At 53.4% G+C, this 17,534-nt stretch overlaps 1 protein-coding gene across 1 annotated transcript; it reads left to right on the top strand.

Annotated features, from left to right (window-relative positions):
- Positions 1 to 504: 504 nt before the first annotated feature.
- Positions 505 to 7,372, top strand: LOC128903291 (olfactory receptor 14J1-like; the record flags this gene model as incomplete). Its single annotated transcript, XM_054187307.1, has 2 exons — positions 505 to 966; positions 7,358 to 7,372. Coding segments are annotated over 2 exons (477 nt in total), but the record flags the coding sequence as incomplete, so codon positions are not given.
- Between the last annotated feature and the right edge of the window lie 10,162 nt (positions 7,373 to 17,534).

The raw sequence follows: 17,534 nt of genomic DNA, 5'->3' as shown, positions 1-17,534 counted from the left end.
AAAGGCGAGAGCCAGTTTGGTGGGTTTCTAAGACCAATTGAATACTTTAGTTTGAGAGAAATCTTCCCTAACTTCTCACTGCTTTTCTTTCCATTCACAGGTCTCCAAGCCCAGGGGAAGAAAATGTCGAATGGCAGCTCCATCACCCAGTTCCTGCTCCTGGCATTTGCAGACACACGGGAGCTGCAGCTCTTGCACTTCTGGACCTTCCTGGGCATCTACCTGGCTGCCCTCCTGGCCAACGCCCTCATCATCACCACCATTGCCTGTGACCACCGCCTCCACACCCCCATGTACTTCCTCCTCCTCAACCTCTCCCTCCTTGACCTGGGCTCCATCTCCACCACTCTCCCCAAATCCATGGCCAATTCCCTCTGGGACACCAGGGACATCTCCTATGCCGGATGTGCTGCACAGCTCTTGTTCTTCATCTTCTTTCTCACAGCAGAGTATTGTCTTCTCACCATTATGGCCTATGACCGCTACGTTGCCATCTGCAAACCCCTGCACTACGGGACCCTCCTGGGCAGCAGAGCTTGTGTCCACATGGCAGCAGCTGCCTGGGGCAGTGGGTTTCTCAATGCTCTCCTGCACACGGCCAATACATTTTCCCTGCCCCTCTGCCAGGGCAATGCCCTGGACCAGTTCTTCTGTGAAATCCCCCAGATCCTCAAGCTCTCCTGCTCACACTCCTACCTCAGGGAAGTTAGGCTTCTTGTGGTCAGTGCCTGTTTAACCTTCGGGTGCTTTGTTTTCATCGTGCTGTCCTACGTGCAGATCTTCAGGGCCGTTCTGAGGATCCCCTCTGAGCAGGGACGGCACAAAGCCTTTTCCACGTGCCTCCCTCACCTGGCCGTCGTCTCCCTGCTTGTCAGCACTGCCATGTTTGCCTACCTGAAGCCCCCCTCCATCTCCTCCCCAGTTCTCGACCTGGTGGTGGCTGTGCTGTACTCAGTGTTGCCTCCAGCAGTGAACCCCCTCATCTACAGCATGAGGAACCAGGAGCTCAAGGAGGCCATTAGGTATCTGATTTCATGGATTTTTTTCAAGAGGGAGAAATGTTCCACCTCTCTCCACAAATGACTCCTGCACTATTTGATTCCATCTGCTTTTTTGTGTGTTTTGTTATTGGCTTTGTGTTTTTAATGATTACATTTCTCATCATTGCTGTTGATATTGTCATTTATGGTTTTTATGCTCCTACACAAAGGTTTCACTTGTGTCACTACACCTGAGACATTTACGTCTTAGTTTCACCTGGTTCCCTTCTAAAAATGTATTTCACAGTGGCTCAGAGCTGGCCTCTTTCACAGAGTCTCTGTTAACAAAGCAAGATCTCCCTGGTGCAGTGCTTTAATGCTGGGGTCTTTCTCCAAACATGCCTGAGGAAATTCACCCCTGAAGGTCTTCTTCCTCCTCCATGTGTCCAGGAATAAAAAGCTGACTGTCTGTTTGTAACATTTTAGAGAGATTGGACTGGATTTAGGAGTCACCAGTCGGTGTCTGGTGAGAGGTAAGATCGTGGGTTTAACTGAGGGACGTACCCCAGCCCTTCACACAGATGACATAAAGGCCACCCATCCTGTGGGAGGGGAATCTGGAGCTGTCTGGAGAGGCTGGTGTTTCTCCAGGGACAGCATGTTCCTGGGGTTGTGCTGGGATGGCAGAGGTCAGAAGGATGGGGTCTGGGGCCTCAAGCAGAGGCCATGTGCAGACCTCCTCTGGGCACTCTCCCGTTCCTCCCCACCTGTCTACAGCAGGAATTCCCACAGAGGGACAGACACGTCCAGGTGTGGCCACACCACGGCTCACTGAAAGGGCATGAAAAGTCAAGCTGTCTGGGTAGCCCTCTCCTCCTAATCCATCCCTGTGTGCAGCTGGCCTCGTTCATGGTCAGCATGCGCCACTGGCTCACGTGGTGTCCCTCATAATGCGTGGGCCCTTCTCCTCAAGGTCACTGCTCATCCTGTCACGTCCCACCTGGCACTGTAATACGGTGTTTTTCTTCCCCCTGATGCAGGACTGGCCACTTCTCTTTGTAAAACTTCAGCAGTTTCTTCTGGCTGAGTCCCAGAATTTCCCAAGGTCCCCCTGGACTGAAGATCCATTTTGTTCGTTCTTCATGTTTGCGTGCAGACAGCTCACCATGGTTGTGGTGATGCATCAGCACAAGATAACAGCACGAGGAGTTGCAGGGCACTACAGGGAATTAAAGACATTCCTAATTTTGTACTGTCCAGCAGAGGAATTGTCACAACAGCTATGTTAGAAACATCTTTGTGCCCCGTAGAGAGGGCACAAAGCAAGCAAATGTAGGGCCTGTGGGGAAAGAGAAGCTGGGCTGTTTGTAGAGGAATCTATGACAATGGTTAAAGAAAAGAACTTGGGAAGGGGAAAGAGGAAAAAGGAAAACCAAAAGTTCAACTCAGGATATGATGAAAGCAGTTTGGAGATACCCGATGAGCAGCATTGAGTCAATGCCTTGAGTGGGACAAAAAACCCACAGCGGAGTGGACCAACATTATGTCTGCTTACTTCTGTGGTCATGGGCAACGTGAGCGCTCTCCCCCTCATCATGAAGGGAAGACCCGTGGTGGAAAGAAATGCACAGTCTCTCATCCTGGAAGGGACCTTGGGAAGACTCCAGACCAAGACAATCCACAGTCTGTGGAGAAAGGGCAATGAGGATGGGGCTGTTTGCATGCTAGTTAGCGTTAGTGTTTGATGTGTACCTCTATAGATACACAGACAGCACGGATCCCTCCAGGAGCTGGTCTCAGACCCTCCATCTCTCTAGAAGCTGGCCTCGGGATTCCCTCATCCCTCCAGTTCCCCCATGCACAGACAAGCACACACACACACAAACAAATGGCCCTCTCCAGCACAGAACCACGGAACCCTGGAGGCTGGAAAGCAGCCAGCTTCCACCTTCTCTGTGCTTCCTCTTCAGGCTTGATGTTACTCAGAGCTCTTTTCTCATGCATGCCAGCCTCCTGCCACCTTGGCATGACTTCCTGCATGTTGGCATGGACCATTCTGGATGACGAAGAGGTGATCCTTGACCACCAAAAAGCTCCCTGCAGGACTCACCTGGCCACAGACATCCTCTGATCCAAGGTTATCAAAATCTACCTCCCTAACTCTTATGCCCATCAGTCTTTATCGTATGAAAATGAGTTAACTTTCTTAAGATATATAGCTAGCTAGCTCCCATTGTGTACTGATTTATCATGCTTGCGTAAGTGAGTTAAAGGAGGTCAGCTCATCACAAGGAGCAGAAGAACAGCCCTGCCCTCAAAATAAGGACTTCTCAGAATCATTCAGCTGTCCATGAAGGATAAAAGATACCCCTGGAGAACCGAGATAATGCCAGTATCCTCGTCCCTCTTACACACCTTTGAAACTCTCCCAGTGTCCAGCATCACAGACAAGTAATTAGCAATAGACCAACTCCGGGGACGTCTGGATCAATAGACAAGCCGCGAGAAGGCTGATGGCTGATGGAGCTGCAGAGATATAGCTACTTTGTGCAGTTTTACTGTGATTAGGAATTGGTACTCCGTGTCTGTGTTAGTTAGTCATTAGTCAAATAATAAGGTACCTGAATGCTTGAATGGCATAAGAACCCTGTGTTTAACCGCATTTGAGGTACCCCAATTGAGCTCGGACACCTCATGCACATGACTAAATATTTACGCGTGCACCTCTGTACTTTGTGTCCTAGCCTCTCTGCTCGGTCAGCACGGGCCACTTGCAAATTTTCATAACACAAGTGACTGATTGCCACTGCAGTGGGACAAGGTCTCTCCCTTCTCCATGCAGTACATGTGAGGCAGTTTAGAACACAAGACACGTCACACCAGGGTCTCCACTCATGTGTTGCACTCTCAAAGTGCTGTGTTTTCTCTTGCCCAACATTTACTCGCCCTCTTCATAATACAGTCAAGGAACAGGCAAAAAAATCTCGTGGGGGACCTGTCAGCAGCACCTTGTCATTCATGGAGATCACCTTCACCTTTGTCAAAGGCCCTTGAGGGCTGCAGAGACACCACTGACAAAAACCCTCTTTCTTGCCAGGGCCGCCCTTCCCAGCCCTGTTTCTCTCTGTTCTTGCAGACAGCAGGCTTTGCTCACCATCAACATCCAATTTCAGCTTTAAGCTTCCAGGTGCCGTCCACTTGACCGTGTCTCTGCCGTGAAGCAAAGCCTTTGCACACAGAAGGTCTTCAATGCTTGGTACCAGGTTTCCTTTAAGAGACGTCCGAGCTTGGCCTGGAGCTACACCTGAGGTGCCACAGCCCAGATGTGCACCAAAACTCTCAGCCAGGGGAAGAGACAAGTTGAGAGAGAGCCTGTGCTTTTTGACTTTGACAGAGGAACTGCCAAGGCGTGGTGGGACAAGGCACACAGCTTGGGGTGCTGCAATGGATGGCTACAGGCTTTTCAGGAGAGACAGGCTGGAAGGATCAGGAGTGGGGTTTCCTGAAAGTGAAGCCGTTAACTGGATGTATGGCGCAACTCCTTGGGGCAGGTGAAGAGTTTGGTGAGCCTTTGTGGGGGAGGGTGAGAGGAGAGGCCAGTAGAAGTGTCCTGTCATGGTGGGAGATAAGGAACCCACAGTCAGGATGAGGAAGAGGGTATAGTCTTTCTGAAGGATCCCAGGGAAGCGTCTGGCTGTACGAGCCTGGGTCTCGCTGGGGACTGCCATGATACTGGCAGCTTCTGAAAGAGGAGCACAGCAGCATGTACAGTCCAGGTGGTTTCTGGAGTGTCTTAGGACAACGTCTTAGCACAGCTGCCAGATGGGCCAACAAAAATAATGCCAACCTTGATGTGATACCTGCAATGCAGGAAGAGCTGGTCAGAGACGTGAAGATTGGCTGTCGTGACCCTGAAGTAGTGGGGTCCCAGCACTCCAGGGCAGTGAGGAAGCAGAACAGAAGACTGCAGACGCTGGACCTCAGAGGTCCTTTTGCCTTTGGCCTACACTGAGGAGTTTTCGTGGGGATCCAATGGTCAGGAGCACTGAAGGTGGCGCAAAGCTCTGTACAGCTGGTCTTCAAGGACAGCATCCTCCAAGGAGAACATTGGCCTGTATCAAAACTCAGTTTGAAACCTGAAAGTAAATTCAGGGGAATCATAACGAGATTTCCAACTTCAGGAATTCTTACAGAAGAAAACAAAGATATTAGTTGGACACGGCTGTATTGAGTTAGAGTAGGGAGAGAGAGTTCCGAGATACTCTATGCCTTTTTTGCCTCAGACTTCCCCAGCAAGGTCTCTCAGGGCTTTGTGCCTCGAGGCAAGACTCTGGACAAGAACAGCCAATGGCGGATAGGAATGAAATCAGGATCTACTGGAGCAAACTCAACCACTACCAGTACATGGGAATGGACGGGTTACATCCAGAGGTGCTGGAAAGTAAGAGAATGTCACAGTGAGGCCACTCTCCATCATCTTGGAAAGGTCCTGGAGGCTGGCGGGACTCCCTGACATCTGGCCAAAAGTAAATGCTGCATGCATCTTTCAAAAGGGTCCAGAGAAGGAGGTGGGGAGCTAAAGGCTGCTTAGCTTCCCTTTAGATGAGGAACATGTCCCAAAGCATGTTCTCTCGCACTGCATTTCTGGGTGCCTGAAGGAGACGGTGCCTGGATGAACTCAGGGAACATGTACACCGGTTACGGTTTGGCACTTGGAGGACCATGGTGTTATGCCATTGTATGCCCCATAAAGACTTGGCCATCTCAAAAAAAGGGACGATAGGAAGGAAGTGCTAGCAGGTGGGACCATTGCTTGACTGCAAAGAGATAAAGGCAGGATCTATCCAACGTATCCAACCTTCATTGATCCCAGCCTCTTTTAGATAGAAGATATAGATGTGAAATATATTAAAATAAACTTGTCCTCGGAACACAGTCTGGGATCTGTGCTTGACAGGAAAATGTGTTTTCTATTGGTCTAAGGTCATCCAGAATGGAAAGTGAACTTCAGGGCAGGGAATGGGGACTTGACATACAGCTGAGGAATGTCTTCTCTGTATTGAACTCTGCCTGCCTTTGATTTCCTTTGTTGGCAATTAGGAAACACCGTTCTGTGTCAGCTCGTTTTCAAGGTAAAGCAGGTGGGAACCGGTGCCAAGGAGTGGAAACACGCAGCTACGGACTGGAGTGGAGAAAGCTCAGGTTTGAACAGGCTGCTGTAAGTCCTGGTTGCCAGGTGAGAGACATGGTGAGATTGAGACAAAGCCTGTCCATGGAGTGTTTGCAATAAAGGGTCTTGCCTTAAAGGGTCTTGAGGCTCCATTAGCAGAAATTCGGGGTCAATATGAACTGGAGATTGCTGGCATCATTTCATGTGTAAGAAGAAAAAATAAAGAACAAAATAAGAAGGAAGCAATCCTTTCTTATGGTTGTTTAGTATTGAAATGTATTCATCTGAGAACTCTCTAATTAAGCACAGAAGAACTGAGGAATCCAGGAAGTCTATGCACAGAGACTTGGCTGGTTATGGCATTTTGTATGGAAATGAGTCCTCTCCGGCCAAGATCCTGTAGACCCTCAAACACTGGGCAAGCCTCTAGAGAAGTAAAACTCAGCAGCAAACCCCAAGATGGTGAGGGTGTTACCAGGCCCCACTGATGCCCATCACTGGAGACACCATGGAGGGAACGACCGGACAAGATTCCTGTCCCTGGGGACCGGTGAAGCAGAAAGTCAGAAGCACTGGTTATAGGTGGAAAATCAAATGTGGAGGTGGCTCTGAAAACCTTTGATGCACTTCATCAATGGAGATAGCTACGCCCTGTCCCCTGTCCCTTGGGGATTTGCCAGAGCCTGTGAGATTCCAACAGTTCACCCACCTTCTTCCAAAGCCCTGATAATGTTCCCCTCGTACAGAAGATGCCTTAGCCCCCCGACTTGCTTGAACCTTCTGGTGGAAGTTCCAATATGAACTGGTGCCAAAGGCAGCCAAGTGGTGTGCTACATCTGACATTGCCAATGCATTCTTCTTTTTCAATCCCTTTGGCAGCAGGGTGCAGGCCACAGTTTGCTTTCACGTGGTGTCCAATGCACCTGGAATGCCCCCAGTGACAGGACAAGAGGTACTTGAACATAAGAAGTTCCATCCAAACATGAGGAGGAACTTCTTGACTTTGAGGGTGGCAGAGCACTGGAACAGGCTGCCCAGAGACGTGGTGGACTCTCCTTCTCTGGAGACATTCAAAACCCGCCTGGACGCATTCCTGTGCAACGTGCTCTAGATGAACCTGCTCCGGCAGGGGGGTTGAACTACGTGATCTCCAGAGGTCCCTTCCAACCCCTACCATTCTGTGATTCTGTAATCGACTATCCTACAGTTTGCCATGGAGTAATCCAAACTGCAGTGGAAGAGCCTGATAGCCCTGAACATGTACAATACATCCATGATCTCATCATGTGGGGCAACAAAGCAGAAGTGTTTGAAAAGGGGAAAAGAGCAATTCAGATTCTTCTGAAAGCTGGTTTTGCCATACAAGAAGCAAGGTCAAGGGACTTGCAGAGAAGATTCAGTTCTTGGGAATAAAATGGCAGGATGGATGCCATCATGTCCCTATGGATGCGGTCAACAAGATTGCAACTATGTCTCCACCAGCTAAGAAGAAGGAAGCACAAGCTTTCTTAGGCCTTGTGGGATGCTGGAGAATGCATATTCCAGGTTGTAATCAGCTTGTGAGCCCTCTCTATGGAGTAACCTGAAAGAAGATCTATTCTGAGTGTGGCCTTGAGCAACAGCAACCCTTTGAGCAGATCAAACAGGAGATAGCTCGTGTGGTAGCTCTTGGGTCTGTCCAGACAGGACCAGCCGTGCGTAATGGTCTCTACAGTGCAGCTGGGGCACGTGGTCTCACCTGGAGCCTCTGGCAGAAATCATCGGGAGAAACCTGAGGTCAACCTCTAGGCTTTGGAGATGAGGGTATTGAGGATCGGAAGCCCTCAGCACCCCAACCGAAAAAGAGATCCTGACAGCATATGAGGGGGTTTGAGCCACTTCAGAAGTTGTTGATGGGCAAGCACGGCTCCTCCTGGCACAGCAGTTGCCTGTGCTACACTGGATATCCCCTCCACACATCACGCGACTGACGCTACATGGACTAAGCGGGTAGTGCTGATCACACAGTGAGCTCGACCAGGAAAACCAAACCTCCAGGAATCCTTGAAGAGATTACGGACTGTCCAGAGGGCATAGATTTTGGAGCATCTCATGAGGAGGTGGCTCCTGCCCAGGTGGCACCCTCATACAATGAGTTGTCATCTACTGATGAAAGGTGTTATGCTCCGTTCACTGAAGATCCTGTCGTGTTGTAGGAAACCATCGGAAGCTGTGGTGTGGAGTCCCACACAAAAAGTTGCTGAAGCCACGGAAGGAGAAAGGGTGTGAAGGCAGTTTGCAGAAGTGAAAGCCATCCAACTGGCCCTAGAGACTGCTGAACAAGAAGAGTGGCCAGTACTGTCTACTCTGGGGGTGACCAGAGCAAAATCAGGGGCAGAGGGGAGGGCATCAAGACTGCCTTGCAACCGTCAGCTCCAGGTGAGCTTTGCCTTTCCTAAAAACATTCTTGTGCAACACAGACAATAAATGCCAAGTACTTTTCTGTAACCCGTCCTTACTTTCACCTCCTGGACACCTGCTTTGTGGCCCATACCAGTGCCCTCTCCATACCCAGCCCCAGCCCCACGCTCGGTCCCACTGTGCAGGAGCCCCGTGGGATGCATCGGTTCAGGGGTGGGGAGAGATCACCAGGGCAAAATGCCCTGAGAGCCCTCAGTGCTCAGTCCATGTCTGCCCTCCTGCACTGACAGCACCCTCAGTGCCTGACCGCTTCCCAGCCCCAGCCGTGTCCCACACGGAGGGTCGCAGACAGTCCTGCTGTGGGGTCAACCAAGGTCTGGGCAAGTAGAGAGACTGGGCACGGTGGGGTGTTCCCCCGACAAAGGCGCTGAGACCAGCAAACCTCACCCATTACCTGGGGCGAGTGGCAGGTGCTGGCAATGGCCTATGGGACATGCTGGGGTGATGAATGTCCCGGACACCTTCCTGGTCTGTTCATGCCACCAAGGGCACACAGCAGCCTCCTTTCTCCTGCACCTATGTGCCTCCGCTCCCTTCATGGACACCTGGCTCTGCACTGCACACCCACGGGAGCGTGTCCTCACCCTGCATAGTCACACCGCCCAGCTAATGCTCTTTGGTTTTTTTCTCTCCTGGTCACTTTGCAGTCCAGGCCAGCTCTCCTCACCTCCCTCGCCCTCACCCAGCTGAACCCAGACCAGCAGAGCAGCCCATTCTGGGCTGGCCCCATGGCAGAGCCCACCACAGGGTGAAGCAACACTTGGGGAGCTCACCCCACAGCCCCTCTACAGGGCTCAGCAGCTGCTGGGGGGCAGAGAGGGGTCTCTGTTTCCCCATGAGCCCCTGGGCTGGAGGCTGAACACAGCAGGAGGAAAAGGAGGTTAGTGAAACTTCGTGATCCCTGGTCTCAAGTCCAGGAGATCCCCACCACAGACTGCCTGAGCTCCCCCAGTTCCAGCCCCTCTCCCCAGGCCAGATCAAGCACCCTGGCCCAGCGACAGAGCAGCCTGCCCCAGGCGTGTGCCTGCAGAAAGAGTTTCTCTTTCTCACGGATTCCTCCCTGCAGGCAAACAAATGCTCCCTTGCTCTTCTCCAGAGACACCCCTTCTCCCCAGAGAGCCTTTCCCCAGGTGAGTGTGTCTCTGCTGGCCTGGCTGGCCGTTCATGGTTGCCTCCTCATGCGCCCTGCAGGGCCCCGAGCTGGCGGTGCTGCTCTGTAGAAGGAGGGGGCTGCGGTGCCCTGTGGCCATGGAAAGACCCTGCACTGGCCGGGCTGGTCATAGTGCCGAGCAGCCCCAGCCGTACGATGTTCACGCTTGCTGAGCCCTTTTGCATCTTCCTTCATGGCTCAGTAGCCAAGGATGGGGCTGGGCAGGATTCAACCCAACCAACTCGAAATTTCTAACCCAAAAAATCCAACTCAAAAAACCCCAAATCCAACCCAAAATCTAACTGAAAAAAACCCCAAATCCACCCCAAAAAATCCAAGCCCAAAAAATCCAAGCCAAAAAAGGTAAAGCCCAAAAATTCCAAAATCCAAGCCAAAATCCAACCATTAAAAAAAACCCCACTCCAAACCCAACCGACCCAAAATCCCAGGGCTCAAGGCCAGCTTGGACGGCGTTGGGGGAACCTGATCTGCTTGAAGATGTCCCTGCCGATGGCAGCCCCACCACTGCGGGCAGCACATCAGCGGTTGCCATGCCACCACCGCCAGACACTCAGTGCTGGCCCTGCCACCGTGACGTCACAATGGCTGCCTGACACGCCTGCACAGAGGTGAAAATCCAAGGCAAAGAATCCAACCCTAAAAAATCGACCTGACCAACCCACAATCAAACCCAAAATCCAACTCATTAAACCCAAAATCCATCCCCAAAAAAACCCAACCCCAAAAACCCAACCCCCAAAAACCAACCACAAAAATACCGGTCCAAAAATCCAACCCCAAAAATCCAGTCCAAGAAACTCAAAATCCATCCAAAATCCAAATCAAAAAACCCCAAATCCAACCCAGAATCCAACCCAACCGACCCAGAAGAGGCTGTGTCCAGACCTTCTCGCTCTCTACAACTCCCTGAAAGGAGGGTGTAGAGAGGTGGGGGTCGGTCTCTTCTCCCAAGAAACAAGCAACAGGAGAAGAGGAAACGGCCGCCAGTTGCCCCAGCAGAGGTTTAGACTGGATATTAGGAACAATCTTTCCCCTGAAAGGTTTTTCAAGCATTGGAACAGGCTGCACAGGGAAGTGGCTGAGGCACCATCCCTGGAGGTAATTAAAAGACGGGTAGACAGAGTGCTGAGAGACCTTTGGTTTAATGATGGTTTTTCTTAGAGTTAGGCTGATGGTTGGACTAGATGATCTGAAAGGTCCCTTCCAAGCTAGGGCAATTCTATGATTCTATGATTCTCCCTCAAGTGTGCCCCGGGGCCCGGCTCAATGCTGCTGGATGAGCCAGAAGGGCACATTGCCCCAGCACCTGGACACACAGACGCCTGCTGCAGGCAGGGCCCCGGCCGCGCATTGGCACGGTGCCAGAAACCAACCCAGAAAACTGGCAAGTCCTCCTTTTTGTCTCTGTGCCAGGGAGCCAGGAGCTCCCCTCTCCTCCCCTGCGCTGCCACGTTGAAGGGCTGCAGCGCCCACTGTAGAGCAGCTGGCCACAAGGGGGAAGGACAGGGGGACTCTGTCAAAGAGGAGAGCTTTTCTACCCCTTTCCACTTCCTTTACCTTTTCCCCCAGCTTTGTCCTGCAGAAGACAGGCTTGGAGCCAGACAGCACGGGGACCTTGACCCCGAGCGGGAGGTCCAGCAACGCTGTAGGTCCTTCTGCCAGTGCCTGTCTCCTGCTCCCGAGCTAGAAAGAGACACACACTCAGGGGCGCTCAGGCACTATCTCCATAAGCCTCCTGCACGGCACTTGCTAGAAAGGCTCTCGCAAGACTCCCACCAGGGGCAGCGCCAAGAGCAAGCCCCGTCAAAAGCTGCTCTCTGCTTCCTCGCCCCCGGCCCCACAACTCCCATCCTCTCCTCAACCCACATCCGCCTCCTGTCGCAGCAACCCCTGCCACCTGCTTAGCCGTGAGCCATGCTGGGCAGAGAGGCACGACTCCCCGCAACTCTGCCCAGCACCACCACCTTTCCATCCCTCCCAGCTCCCCACACACGCCCCGAGGCCCCAGAGCAGCCCCACGTGTCCCCGGCTCCCGGGCTGAGCCCTCTCCATCGGCCCGTTGCTCACCTCTCCCCTCCTCCCCGCTGTGCTCAGCAGTGTGTCCACCTTTGGGACGCCAGCAGTGAGACGGTGCTCCATGGCTCCTTGCAAGAGCTCTCCTGGAGCTGTGACCCTGCGCTGCCACCTCTCGCTCCAGAGGCACCCAGCTGCGGCCACCACAGCCAGTCTCCCAGCAAGCGGCTCTAGAGAGCAGACGCACATTGTTGCATTGTCACGTTGCCACGACACCGCACTGCACATCGTCATGTTGCCACGCCGCTGCCCGGCTGCTGCCCAGCCACCCCGGGGCCCACCTGGAGGCCCATCTGGACACGCATGTGGGCCACTCGCTCTCGCTTTGGACAGTCAAGATGTGGCTTGGACTCTAAAAATGACTGCCTGGATGCTAAAAATGCTGTTTGAGAGCTTGACAATGAGTCTTTGAATCTTAAAAAGGGCTTTGGAACTTGTAAATGAGGGTTTGTACCCTAAAAATAAAGCTTTGGGATCAAACCCATGATAATTTGGTGCCTAAAAGAGGGGTTTAGACCATAAAAATGAGGGTTTTGACATTCAAGATGCACCTTGGACCCTAAAACTGACTGGCTTAATCTTAAAAATGCCTTTTTGGAGCCTGAAAAAGGGCTTAGGAAACTAAAAGTGCGTTTTTGTACTCTTGAAAGGAGACATTACACACCACAACTGAGCCTTGGGGTCCTCCCCAGCCCCCAGTGGGGTCGACAGTGTCCCCTGGTCTCACTGTGACACGGAGGTGGACAAAACTGATGCTGCCATGGAACCAGCCCAGCAGGCGGCCGCTGTCCCCACAGCCCTGGGCATAGGGCACCTGTGGGGACAGGGAGGGGGACAAGAGACCTGGAGGGACAGAGACAGGGCTGGGGACAGTGGTGTGGCCAGGACAGCTGTGGGGACAGCGATGGGGACATGGCACCTACAGGGATGACACTGGGGTCAGGGATAGGGTCAGCTGCAGGTTGTACACCTGCCCCTCCTCTGCGCTCCCACACGGGGAAGTCAGGGGGCTGAATCTGGCACGTGTGTCCCCCTCCCCGCAGCGTCCCCACACCCCAAGGTGCTCTCCCCATCTCCTCAGTGTCCCCCCCAAACCTGTGAGCAGCAGAAGGCTCCACGTCACCTCCGTGCTGGTGACGACCGCCTGTCTGACGCGGAGGGAGGAGGGGAAGCTGATGCAGAAGATGTGCTGGACGTTGGCTGGGTCGAACACCTCCAGGGTGTCGCTCTGCTTCTGCTCCGTCAGCATGCAGGCGTGGGGGGGCTCCCCACGGGGACCCACTGTCACTGTGGGGAGGAGGGGACGGTCACCCAGCATGGCGGTGGCAGGGGGGGAAGGGGGAGTGAGAGGTCGGCATACATCCCTGACGCCGTGGGAGAGGGCCTGGCAGGAGCAGGCGTGACGGCCAGAGTCACGGAGCAAGAGGTGGGTCCTGCTGTAACCCAGGAGGAAGAGGTGCTGCTGGGCAAGCGCCAGCTTGTGGTAGCCATGAGAGGGGGGAGACAGGATGGAGGCCATCAGTGCTCGCTGCCAGCCGCGGCCCAGGCTCTGCAGGTACGGCCCCTTGATGTCTGGAGCGGGGGGACGCCGGGACGTTGTTACTGGCTGTGGGACAAAGGGCCACCACCCCCACGCCCCCGTGGCAACGGCCGACTCCCAGTTGAGGATGGCGGCCCTCTTGCAGGGCCAGGCACTGGCGGGGGAGAGGGGTGCGGAGGGGAGGCAGCGGCATGTCGGGTCCAGGCTCAGCAGGTCGGGCAGCGTCAGGAAGGAGATGATGAGCAGCAGCTGTGGGGAGAGGGGGGCGGAGAGCATCAACTCTGGGCACCCCCGGCTTTGAGGGGGAGGCCCCAGCACCACCATCTCCCCCTGCTCAACGCACCATCTCGGGGACGTGTCCCCCCCTCCTCACAAGCCTTCAGGCTGCCACAGGGTCAGTTGGACTGGCGGGAGGGGAGTGGGTGAGGTGATGGCGGGCGGCCCCACAGCCAGCATCCCCATCCCCCATCCCGGCCCAGCCCACCGCCCTCCTCCTGGGTGCTCAGGCTGCACAGCAGCAGCACCCGCCCTTCCCCTGAGGTGATGCTGCCTCCGATTGGTCCCCTCGGCTGTCACTCTGCCCTGGGTTGGGGCCTGCCCTGCCTGGAGGCGGCTCCTGATTGGCTCCCAGGTGCTCAGGCTGCCCAGGCGCAGGTCACCTGAGGTGGTGCACTCTCTGATTGGCTGTCTGGGCTGTCACTCTGCCCAGGATCTTTTCTTTCATTGGCTCTACTTCTGCCTTGCTCCTCCCATCAACTGATGGGTCAGATGCTTATCAATCATCTGTGTGCTGCTCGAACTCCAGCTGTGATTGGTGGAGCCCACGTGCCCCGCCCCCTCATGGTGCCAAGGGTTGTTTTTGACTTCCGCCACCTTCCCTGCACGCCTTGAAGATTGATTGGTTGTTTACACATCAATCTTGTGCCTTGCTCCCGCCTCCTCAAAGGCGATTGGCTCTTTGGGGCAGATAGGCGGGACAGAGAGGGGAGGGTGGACGTTGCCAGGCGACAAGCTGCTCCTTTGGGTTCAGACCCTCAGGTTGGAACTGTGGGCCCTGAAGAAATGTCCTGTGTCGGAAAAGATGGTTTTGAGTCCCAAAACTGAGTCCCAAAATGGAGGCTTTGAACCCTGAAATCAGGTTTTGTGCCCTCAAATGACGTTTTTCTACCAAAACCTGAGGCTTTACACCCTAAAAATGGGGCTTGGGAGGCTCAAAATGAGGTTTTCGGCCTTCCAAATTGTGGACTGAATCCTAAAAAGGGAGCTTTCCTCCCTGAAAATGAGGTATTGGAAGCTAAAAATGAGGATTTGGTCCTGGAAATGAAATTTGGATTCTGAAAATGAGGCTTTGGCCCTCCAAAATCAGACTTTGAGCCTTAAAAATGGTGCTCTCGGCCCTTCATATGAGTCATTGGACCTAAAAGTGGGGCTTGGAAAGTATAAATGAGGTCTTGGACCCTAAAAGGGAGGGTTTGGACCCAAAGAAGGAGCCTTTCAGGCCTAGAATGAAGGTGTTGGACTCTAAAAATGAGGCTTTTGAGCCTAAAAAATGTGGCTTTGATCTTTAAAGGAGGGTTTTGGCCCATAAAGATGAGGGTTTAGACACTTACAGTGCAACCTGGACCCTAAAAACGACTGGCTGGATCGTCAAGACCACGCTTTGGAGCCTGAAAATGAGGCTTTGGACACTTAAGATGCAGCTTTGGACTCTGAAAAGGAGCTTTTGCAAACTGAAACGGAGCCTTTGGACCATGAAAATGGTGCTTTAGAGCCTACCATGAGGCTTTGGAAGCCCAAACTAAGACTTTGGAAAATAAAAATGAGGCTTTGGACACTGTAACTGTAACTATGGACCGTACAGCAAGGCTGCATGCCTGAGAAAATGAGGGTTTACACCCTGAAAATGAAACTGGTGGCTCTAAAAAAAGCTATGGTCATTAAAGATGGGTTGTGACCCTCAAAATGAGGGTTTTGACCCTATACCAAGGGCTCGGGGTGGGCATCGAGAGGCAGCCAGAGGGCTCTGGGCTGCAGCAAAGGGCACATCTAGAGCCCAGGGCCGCACCAAGGGGCAAGCAGAGGGCCTTAGGAAGCACGCAAAGAGAAATGGAGGTCCTTGGGAGGCAGCCAAAGGCCATTTGGTGGCCCCTCAGCTGCCCCGAAAGGCCCACACACTGGTCCCGGGGGGACAGGGGAAGGAAACAGGCCTTGAGAAGACAAGAGGAGGGGTCCCGTGGCAAAGACAACAAGCTGAAGCCCATCCATTGGCAGGACACCAAAAGGCCCAGCGAGGGCCCTGGGTGGGAACCGAAAGGCCCATCAGGGCTCTTGAGGGGACCAGAGGATAAAGGCACAGAAGAAGGCGCAGCCTTCAGCAGCACCTGCAGATGGGACTCGCCTACGGCATGAGTAGAGCTTTGCAGGGCTGGACCAGCCCCTCAGAGAGCCCAGCCGCAAAGCTTCCTACACAAGGCTAAAACCTTGGCTGCTTTTCTCTTCCCTACTTCACATTCCCTGTAAAACTGGGTCTTAGCCTGACCAGGGCTGTAGGAGGGAGGAAGACGAGGGAAAACGTTGCAGGGAAAATGCCCAGACACGGTGTGGCCTGGCGTGACTCCTGTAGGTACAGGCAAGCCCTTGGGAGCGTCCTGGTTTGAGGTAAAGCAGAACCAATTTTGTGTTCAGTAATTTTACTCTGCAGCTAAGCCTCTTCTAACCAACTGAACTCTCTGACATTAACAGCGTATTGTCCAGACGCTGTTCGCTCCCAGAGTGATAAGACCTGGTTGTTTCTAATTTATGCCAAGGAACGGTGTGCAGAGAGGCTCCTGCTCATCCTTATTGCTGTCACAGCCAAGCTCAGCTCACTGTGTTATTGCCCCGTTGGAGGGGGGGAAGCGGAGAAGTGTAGAGGGGCGGCACCTGCGGGGAGGAGGGGACAGGACGGGGGATCCCAAACTGACCCACGGGGTATTCCATCCCACCTGCCCCACGCTCAGTATAAAAGCTGAGGGATCACATGGGGCAGTCTCTTCTTTCGACGGCCGACGTCCCAGGAGGACTCTGTCAGTTCACCTGACTTTAATCCTGAACCGTGCATTCCCAAACCCAGATCGGGAATCCAGCTCCCGTCCATCGCTGAGTCCAGTCTGGGACTTTCCCAGTGCCTGCCGGTGACGTGATCGTCATCCTGGGAGTCTGATACAGTTTTGTGCATATCGTAGAGATTTCAATAGTTTCTTTTTATTTTATTATTCATATTTTATTAAAGTAGTTAGTTGCTTCTGTGACTCCAGAGGTGTAATGCCGGGACTGCTGAAGGCCTTCTGTTGGCTGGGGAGCATCTCGCTCAGCGCCTCAGGGGAGGGGTGGGAGGAGAGTCTGTGAGATCTGCTCTTTGATTTCTCCTGCTTCCTCTGCAGGTGGGACTGTTGGAGGGAGGCTGAGAGGTGTAAAGACCTTCCTTGGTTGAAGCTTCTCTGAATTCTGCTCTGACATCCTTTCTTCCTCTGACTTCTTCTTCAAGGTTTCCAGAACTTCAGGGTCAATGGTTTTGGCATACCCGACCGATTCTGCACCCAGCTGCTGAATTCTGGAGATGGCTTTTTGCGTGCTCTCCTTGGCAGTCTCACGACTCACTCGGGAGATATCAACAGCCTTTTGCAGTGGCTGCAAGATGAGCAGCTTTGCCCAAGAAGAAGAAGTGTCCAAAGGATCTGCCCCTCTGGCACTGGCAACCGAGCTTCCGCTGACCTCATCGGGAGCCCTCCTTAAGACGTGGACGGACTGGTCCAGCGCCTTCACCTGCTCCAGCACTTCCTCGACCATGGTCTTGGCCTTCTCTTTAACCTCCTGGTCTTCGTCCAGCGTAGCCTGCAGCAGCGTAGGCTGGATGCTTTTAGGCACCTCTTCTTCGGCCTTCTTCTTCGGCACACTTTGGAGACTAGAATGTTGCAGGTTGTTGCAGGGGATGGAAGGCCGGCAGCATTTAATGGGCCCCCTGCTAATGAGAACTGGGCTAATCAAAGACCGCCTTGAAGAGAAAACCAACCCACGAATGGCCAAGCACCGGCACTGTCAGGTTCAGGGACGCTGCATCTTTGGATGCAGAAGTCTTTGGATGAAAACCAGAGGTTTTCA

The sequence above is a fragment of the Rissa tridactyla genome, unplaced genomic scaffold (assembly GCF_028500815.1).
Source record: "Rissa tridactyla isolate bRisTri1 unplaced genomic scaffold, bRisTri1.patW.cur.20221130 scaffold_29, whole genome shotgun sequence".
Taxonomy (NCBI): domain Eukaryota; kingdom Metazoa; phylum Chordata; class Aves; order Charadriiformes; family Laridae; genus Rissa; species Rissa tridactyla.
This window is presented reverse-complemented; position numbering and strand designations above follow the sequence as displayed.